Source organism: Ursus maritimus, unplaced genomic scaffold (assembly GCF_017311325.1).
Source record: "Ursus maritimus isolate PB19 unplaced genomic scaffold, ASM1731132v1 scaffold_5, whole genome shotgun sequence".
Classification (NCBI taxonomy): domain Eukaryota; kingdom Metazoa; phylum Chordata; class Mammalia; order Carnivora; family Ursidae; genus Ursus; species Ursus maritimus.
This window is the reverse complement of record NW_024426663.1, coordinates 80,844,267-80,852,981: the sequence shown is the minus strand read 5'-3', so window position 1 is coordinate 80,852,981 and position 8,715 is coordinate 80,844,267. Positions and strand designations below refer to the sequence as shown.

At 46.5% G+C, this 8,715-nt stretch overlaps 1 protein-coding gene across 8 annotated transcripts in view; it reads right to left on the bottom strand.

Moving 5' to 3' along the window:
- The window catches only part of ZNF692 (zinc finger protein 692), an 8,455-nt gene extending 7,026 nt beyond the window's left edge, over nt 1-1,429 (bottom strand). For 5 of the 8 annotated variants that reach the window (XM_040622670.1, XM_040622673.1, XM_040622672.1 and 2 more), the window contains exons 1-3: nt 1,338-1,429; nt 473-660; nt 160-191 (exon numbers count right to left, since the gene is read on the bottom strand). In XM_040622670.1, coding sequence (XP_040478604.1) covers nt 160-191; nt 473-648 — 208 coding nt within the window. In that variant the 5' untranslated portion in view covers nt 649-660; nt 1,338-1,429. The other 3 variants (XM_040622671.1, XM_040622677.1, XM_040622676.1) reach the window with 3 other exon arrangements.
- Between the last annotated feature and the right edge of the window lie 7,286 nt (nt 1,430-8,715).

The window sequence follows — 8,715 nt, the reverse complement described above, 5'->3', positions numbered from 1 at the left end:
CTTGGGCTCCCCAACTCCCCCGCCCCTTTTCCCCAAATCACTCAGGGTCCCCTCTGATCCATCCCCTTTCGGAGGGTGCTTCTGGGTCTCATCACTCCCTGTTGCCCCTCTTCCCTCCCTGGCTCCTGACCCCCCCACCTCTAGTTATTTCCTTCCTACCTGCACAGAGCACACAGCCTGAAGAAGTGTACCTGCGAGGGGAAGGAGAGGGATAGAAGAGAGGCAGCTTAGGTGGGGATCCAGGCCAACTGCCCTCGGCTCTCAGCACGCACACACTTTCAGGCGCCCTATTCGCTGGGGACAAAGAGGAGGGCAAGGGACCCAGAGAGGCCACAAATCACACAGGCTGTTGTGCTGAAATGAGAAATCTGCAGATGTAACGAGCAGGGGGCCGGCCGGCACCTGATCCAGGGAGGGGACTGGGTGGTGCAACCTGGGTGCCCTCCCCCACAGCCCCGCCCCGGCCCCTAACCGGTCCAACAGGAACTTAGCGAGCTGCGAGTGCAGGGAGAAGCCCAGCCGCTCCTTGAGGAGGCACCACTGCTCCATGTGGCCGCCCAGGCGGATGCGGCACTTGCTGCGGCGCGCGTCCAGCTGCCGCCGCTTCTCCTGCCGCCTGCGAGATGCGTCCACCGGGGAGGAAGCCATGGGCACCAGGACCTACAGGGTGGAGGAGACACGCATATGGGCGGACCCGATCTCGGGCGCGAGGCCCCGGCTCCACCCGCCGCTGGGGCCTCAGTTTCCTCATCGGTGAACTGGGAGCAAGACTAAGTCATTTCCTAGCATCCGCCGCCGTTGGGCCCCAAACGCCCCAGCTTACGTTACAGGGCATGTAAACTAGCGCTGTGGAGTGGGAGGTAGGGAGACAGAGTCAAAGTGAGAACAATGGCCTGACCCCGAGCACACTGAAGTGTAGAAACGGGAGATATGGGGAAGGGGCGTGAGATTTTCACGGAGAATTTTCAACTGGGTTTGGACGCGGGGTGGGTAACAGTTTCATCTTGAAGAGAGCACAGGCCTTTACTGCCTTCACTGGCTGACGGGGGGAAGGGGAGGTGGTGTCTACTGGGGGCGCTCTTCACAGTGGGGTGAATGTGGGTGGGACCGGGGTCTGGAGGGCGCTCCCACCCCGTCTCGGGCCGCCCCACTTAACGCTCACTATGCGTAGGACAGGCCAATTCCAAAGGCAGCTCCCAGGCCACCCAGAGCGCCCGCCGCGGTCCACCCCCACCCGGCCTTACCTGCGAGCCCCCACCCGCCCTCAGCCCGACTGCGCCTGCGCCTCCCCCGCCTCGCGCGCAGGCCCGAAGAGCGGCTGGAGGACAAGGGCCCACCTCGCGCGCACGGCCGCCGTTTCTCTTTTAAGAGGAACCCGTCCCCCTCCGCGTCGGTGGCTCCTGCCCGGAACAGGCGCCGGGGCGGCTGGGAGGGGACAGGCTGAGGCCGGCGGCGCGCGCCTGCGCATTGGCCACCGAGCGCACCGCCTGCCGGGAGATGTAGTTCCCGCAGGAATTGCCCAATCCTGTCGCTGAGCTCCGGGGAAGCTGTGGGGCGGTGGCTTCTGTCGCGAGTCCCTGCGCTTGATGGGGAAATGTACAGAGCCAAGCCCTACCCTGTGTGCCAACCCCAGCCCCTCCAGCCTGCTCAGGGATGTCACCTCCACAATTGTTCCTATGTTGTACTTCACCAACAACTTCTCCCCCTCAATTGCCACTAACATGCAAACATGTGCTGCAGAATCAGCCACCTTAAAAGCCGACTAGCCGCCTCTCTAGAACCCAAGGGCCCATCCAGCTATGGACCCTTCCCTCTGAGGCATGAAAAGTCCTCTGAAAAGTTGCCCGATTCGCTGTGGACTCTTCTTCACTTCCCATTCTCTCTTCAAATGACTCCAGTGGTGCTTTCTTCCATCAGGCCGCTGGAATGGTGCCTCTCAGAGTCACTTGCTGCGGCCTGTCCGTCTTCAGAGCAACGTCTGACAATGTAGAGCTTTCCCTCCATACCCCTCTATCCCAAACCCCAATGGCTTCTGTGACTTCACACTTCCCCGGTTTTATACCTTCCTCATTCTCTCCTCTTTTCCTTTTTGGACCACTGTACCACCAAAATACAGTGTCCCCATGGATTGGAACCAAGACCAAATATTCTCTTTTATCTCTTGAGTGATCTAATTGTCCCGTGGATTTATTTTTTTTTCTTCCAAGTTTTTATTTAACTTGCAGTTAGTTAGCATACAGAGTAATATTGGTTTCAGGTGTAGAATGTAATGATTGGTCACTTACATATAACAACCCGTGCCCTGCTTCATACCCATCATTTACTTACCCCATCCCCCACTTCCATCTACCCTCCAGCAACCCTCCGCTCATTCTCTATAGTTAAGAGTTAGCTTTGTGGTGCCTGGGTAGCTCCGGTAATGATCCAGGGGTCCTGAGATCCAGCTTCCTCCACACCCTGGTGCTCACTGCTCGTGGGGAGTCTACTTCTCTCTCTGTCCTCCTCCCGCTCGTGTGTGCTCTCTCTCAAATAAAAAAGTAAAAAAAAAAATTTTTTTAAGAGTCTGTTTTTTCTCACTCCTTTTTTTCCCCCTCCCTATCTGTTAGGTTTCTTAAATTCCACATATGAGTGAAATCATGTGGTATTTGTCTTTCTCTGACTAATTTAGTTCCTTAGCATAATATATTCTAGCTCCATCCTGTTAATGCAAATGGCAAGATTTCATTCTTTTTGATGGCTGAGTAATAGTCCAATCTCTCTAGCTCAGGGCCCTCCTATTCAGCCATGTTCCCAAACTCCCGATTTGTTAAAACATATATAGCCCTGCCCCAAATATTTTTCCCCAGAGCACTCTTCTTTGTGAAGATTACGTATCCTGAGCAGCTATCCTTGGATACAGTTCAAGTACTTGGGCTCAAATAAAAGTCTCTTCCTTTTTTTTTTTTTTTTTTTTTTTTTAGGTTTTATTTATTGGACGGAGAGAGAGCACAAGCAGGGGGAGCGACAGGCAGAGGGAGAAACAGGCTCCCCACTGAGCAAGGAGCCCAGTGCTGGACGCAATCCGAGGATTCTGGGATCATGACCTGAGCCAAAGACAGAGGCACAACCAACTGAGCCACCCGAGGATCCCTCTTCTTTTCTTTCTTTCTTTCTTTTTTTTTAAAAGACATTCTACAACATTTGTTCATTTTGTGTGGACAACAATGAATCCTGTTGGCTCCACCTTCAAAACGTATCTAGAATTCCACTCTCTCACTACTTGGCTTGCTGCCACCCAGTTTAGTCAAGTGGACTTGTAGTAGCCTCTCAATTGCTCTCTCTGCTTCACTCCTGCATTCTAATGTCTACTCTCCATACAACAGCAAGGGCATCCTTATATAGCAGGCCATAGCTTACCACACCTCAATTCAAAGCTGTCCTCCTCACTCAGCGTCATTCCACAGACTGGCATCAGTCCTTCTCACTCAGTTACAGCCATACTGTTTTTTGGCTTTCCTTGTTGGCCTTCGTATTTGCTCTTCCCTCTCCTTGAAGCCCTCTGGCCCCAGATACTTTGCTCCCTGAATCTCTTCAAATTTCTGCTCAAAAGGCACATCCCGAGAGGCCTTCCTCATCACCTGCATCTCTCTCTACCTTTTTTTCTCTGCTTTATTTTTTGTCACAGTACTTATCACGCCCAACATATAATAATCTTGCTTATTATAGGTTTTTCTCTACTGGAATGTAAACTTCCTAAGAACAGATACTTTGTTGTCTTCTTTGCTGCATCCAGCACAGGGCTTTCTCTGGGCACGGCAGTGGGAGTGAAGGCAGATCAAGTATGTTGAGGAAAGGCAGCTAGCTCACTGGGGCACATGGGAGACTGTGAAGTGGGGTCAAGCTGGCCAGAAGGTCTTGAAGGCCAAGTAGCCTACCAGAGAAGTTGGATGTTATCATAAGCATTATAGGAAACACCATTCCCTGTCTCCCTTCAGTCAGGGGCTCAATATGATAAGAAATGATTATCCAAAAGTTGTAAATAAACAACATAGATAACTAGTGACAAACACGATCCCTGACTCAACTTTACTTAGGCTCCTATTGTCACTGGCCTGACACCCCGAACTCAGAAAATTTCTAGTAGAAGCTTCTGCTTAATTGTCAATCTTTCTTGTAGAAACTAAACTCCTAGAAGCTTCTGTCTAGTTGTCAGTCTTACCTTTTAGAAACAAGCTAACAAACTACTAGAACAGAAAAAGAAACATTTGAGGGAGATCCTGCCCAGATGAATCAGAAAGTGCCAGGAGTGACCAACAATAACTTCAGCCTCATTTAATGTTAAAATCCCCTTCTGAATATTCATCCCATGCCCTAAAGGAGCCCATGTTTCCTCCTTTGGGGAGACACAGCTTTGGAAATTATTCCCTGTGATCTCTTTATTTGTACAAATAAAGATGGCCTTGTAAGGCCACTCCACCTGGTATAATCTCTGTCTGTAACTCACTGAGGAGCAGGCCCACTTTGGCTCAATAAAACATTGAGCCCTTTTTTCAACTAGGCCTCAACCTTGGGCTTCCATGTCCATCCCTGCAGAGTCTAAATTTTTTTAAACGTAAAGTGGTATTTACCCCAAAGATACAGATGTAGTGAAAAGAAGGGTCATATGTACCCCAATGTTCATAGCAGCAATGTTCACAATAGCCAAACTGTGGAAGGAGCCGAAATGCCCTTCAACAGATGAATGGATAAAGAAGATGTGGTTCATATATATATAATGGAATATTACTCAGCCATCAGAAAGGATGAATACATACCATTTGCACTGACATGGATGGAACTGGAGGGTATTAAGCTAAGTGAAATAAGGCAAGCAGAGAAAGACAGTTATCGTATGGTTTCACTCACATGTGGAACATAAGGAATAGCATGGAGGACCATAAGGGAATGGAAGGAAACCTGAAGGGGGAGAAATCAGAGAGGGAGACAAACCATAAGAGACTACTGACTATGGGAAACAAACTGAGGGTTGCTGGAGGGGAGGTGAGTGGAGGGATGGGGTAATGGGGTGACGGGTATTAAGGAGGGCACGTGATGTGATGAGCACTAGGTGTTATACGCAACTAATGAATCATTGAACACTATATCAAAAACTGATGATGTACTATATGTTAGCTATTTTAATTTTTTAAAAAAAAGAAAAAATAAATAAATAAAGGTAAAGTGGGTATTTTATTTATTTGTACTTAAACCTGTAAACCTACCAGTCAAACTGGTACTATTATCATGATGCATTAAAATATAAAACCTCTGGGCGCCTGGGTGGCTCAGTCAGTTAAGCATCTGCTTTGGCTCAGGTCATGAACCCAGGATCCAGGGATCGGGCCCAGGGATCTGGTCTAGGGAGCAGGTCCAGGGATCAGGCCCTGGATCAGACTCCCTGCCTCTCCCTATGCCCCTACCCCCTGCTCATGCTCTCTCTCTCTCTATCAAACAAATAAATAAAATCTTTAAAAAAAAACTAAAATAAAATACAAAACCTCTTTCTACAAATACTAGAATAATGAACAAATTAGGAGTTGTAGTAAAACAGCACAAGGGGCAGAGGAAATCAAAGAAGCATATTATAGCTTAACTCTTCACCATAACCACTGAGGTTGTCAACAAGTAAATCCTCTCAATCCTAGAAAATACGGGTAATCCTTCATCACACCTCTATGTTTTTACTTGCTATTTTTTTTTTTAAATTCAAGTCAGTTAACATACAGTGTACTATTGGTTTCAGGAGTAGAATTTAGTGATCCATCACTTCCTATTCTTGAGGTTAGATTCTAGAACCCAAAAATATTCAAACTAGTATTATATCTAGTTATCTACAGCAAGAAACATCTTTTATCATGTTGTCCATGCCGCCAATGCTACTAAAAGCTCTTTGATTAGACTCCAATCATATCCCCTCAACTGACCCAATAAGCATAAAGAGAAACAATAGCAAGGCAGAGACACAGGACCCTAAAAGACAAATCCTGGGAGAAGTAACACAGCCACTGCCCAAATTGAGATTGAATAATATACTCATTGTCACACATCTTCAGGCTGTATGTTCACAGAGTACTTTGGGAAAAAATCCATTATTTGCTGGATACTAAAATACTGGGCAGTTTGCTCTTTTACACTATGGCTTTCCCCGGCAGTTTCTAAGATGGACTCCAAATCGCTGACAGAATTTTGTGGGATCTGGGGCTGCAGGGATTCCTTTCCACAGCTGTGGAGCTGGCTGTTTCAGGTTTGGGGGCACCAGGTCCGACTATTCCAGGAACGGTTTCTCCGAGATTGGCTTTTCCAGGTCTAGTTGCTCCAATTTGTGTTACTCCAGGTATGGCTGCTCCAAATTGGAAGGCTTCCAGAAGTGTTCATCAGGAATCCCTGGTGATAGGAATAGAAGCCTGGGTATCCTGTAGTTGCTGAGCTATTCTGAGTCACACTGTTGCTATTCTTTGGCCAGTTGTTTTTCTGCTACCTCTTACATTTCATTCTCTGGTTCTGGAACCAGGTCTTAACCTGCTGATAGCTAAGGTTCAGAAAGTTAGAAAGTTCTTGAATCTGCTGGAAACTGAGGTATTTCTGTCTCTGAAATCTGTCATTGAGTACATATAGCTGGGTCTGAGAGAATATGGTTCTGATCTTCTGTTTCTTGCCATGGACTGTATCTTCCTTCTTCACTGTGCTCTCCTCTACAGAAGTGGGTAGTAGTTTTACTCTGGGACTGGCAAAAGAATCAGGGCTGTCCTAAATAAGCAGATCCATGGAGGAAGGAAGAGAAGATAGTGTCCTCATGTGGGTTGTCAGCGGGCAACATTTGCAAAGATGCATAATTTTCTTCAGGCCCATAAATCTCAGGTGTTGAAGAGTCCCTAGAATTGGGTGCTTTGGGGCAAAGTGGGCACTGGGGCTGAGTTGCATCCACACTTATTGCAAGGCCATTGTAATGCAAAAGATAGCTGCCTGGTTGTCCAGACTGGGTGGGGAACAGTTTCCTGGGGTCACAGAACCTTAGTTTGCCCAGAGCCCTGGAGTCTAATTTTAATAATCCTAATCCTAATAATAATAATAATAAATAATAATAAATAATAATAGACTGATAGTCTGATTTCAATAATCCTAATTTTAATAATCCTGATAGTTCCAGAATCCCTTCCCCCTTGATATTTAATCGCTCTCTAGATCTAATCAAAACCCTCATCCCCCACCATCCTCCAGGTGATACCTCATGACTGGCCTGCCTTAAGCAGAAATCCTGTGAGCAAGAATTTCCTTACTCGTGTCTCTTCTCAATCATTTTCCATCCAGTGATTCTTATCCTGCTCTTTGACTATAAATCCTTGTTTGTCCTTGTTTTATTTAGAATTGAGCCCAGTTCCATATGAGGTTTTATATCCCCTACGGCAATAGTTCCTGAATAAAATCTGTTTTTACCACTTAACTACCGTCCAGCTCTTGTCCTCTTGGATGCTAGGTGTCCTAACAGTGGAGCGCTTAGCCTTGTCTAGATTTTTGGGGATTAACTGATTCCATGGGCACCTTTGATAGACTTGGCTATTTTATAATTTTGCAGGTATAGAGGTTAACCTGTAGAAAAGTGATAGCAATGCAAATGGTTTCTGTTTGAGAACAAGGCCAGAGATTCCTGTTTACGGCAATACAAATAAAATTTGTCAGGAGATGTCCCTGATTTCTCTCTGGTAAAAACAAACAAACAAACAAACCCAAAGTAGAAATCATAACTTTAAGCACCATAGTTTATTACTTATCCTTAGGATCTTAACCTCCCCTCAATCTGTTAGCAATCTTTTTTCGACATTCCTCTGACTGACCGATTACTTAAAAAAAAAAAAAAAAAAAACTCTTCAAAATCTCCTTTGAATTGGTTATAGCATCACTCAGTGCCCCTCATACTGAACTGAATAAAATCTTGACACATTTACATCATATATTTGCATGGGAGTCATGTGTTTTAACTTTTTAAAATTATTTTAGCAAATGTCACTGCAGCAGGCCTTACTTGACCACCACAGTCTAAAACTACAACTTGCTATTTCACTGCCCTACTTTTGTTCCTACAGCCTGTGTATTTGTGCAAATTGTTTCCCTCACTAGCAGTCAGTTTTCCAGGGCGGGGGCTTCTGTGTTTGTTCATTGCTATATTTTCAGTGGAGCCTCAAAACTCAGTGAAGGAATGAATGAGTGAGAGTCTGGAGCAGAGGAGTTGGGCCTTCCCACTGGTTGCTAAAGCACTCTAGCTGTCTTTGCACTCTTTTGTTAACTCTTCCCCAAAATTCTTTTTCTACTTGGCCTGACTTTTGGACTTCCATGTTTGTCTCTGCATTGTCCGACTTTTTTTTTTTTTTTTAAGATTTTATTTATTTGACAGAGAGAGTGGCAGCGAGAGAGGGAACACAAGCAAGGGGAGTGGAAGAGGGAGAAGCAGGCTTCCCGCTGAGCTGGGAGCCGGATGCGGGGCTCGATTCCAAAACACTGGCATCATGACCTGAGCAGAAGGCAAACGCTTAGCGGCTAAGCCACCCAGACGCCCCTGCATTGTCCAATTTTAACAAGATTCCTGCTAAATAAGCTTAGCCAGAATCTCCCATCCTTGATATCTGATCATCCTGGATATCTAATGGGGTTCCTCATCCTCTACCATCCCCAAGGTGATATCTTATCACCTGTCCTTCCTTC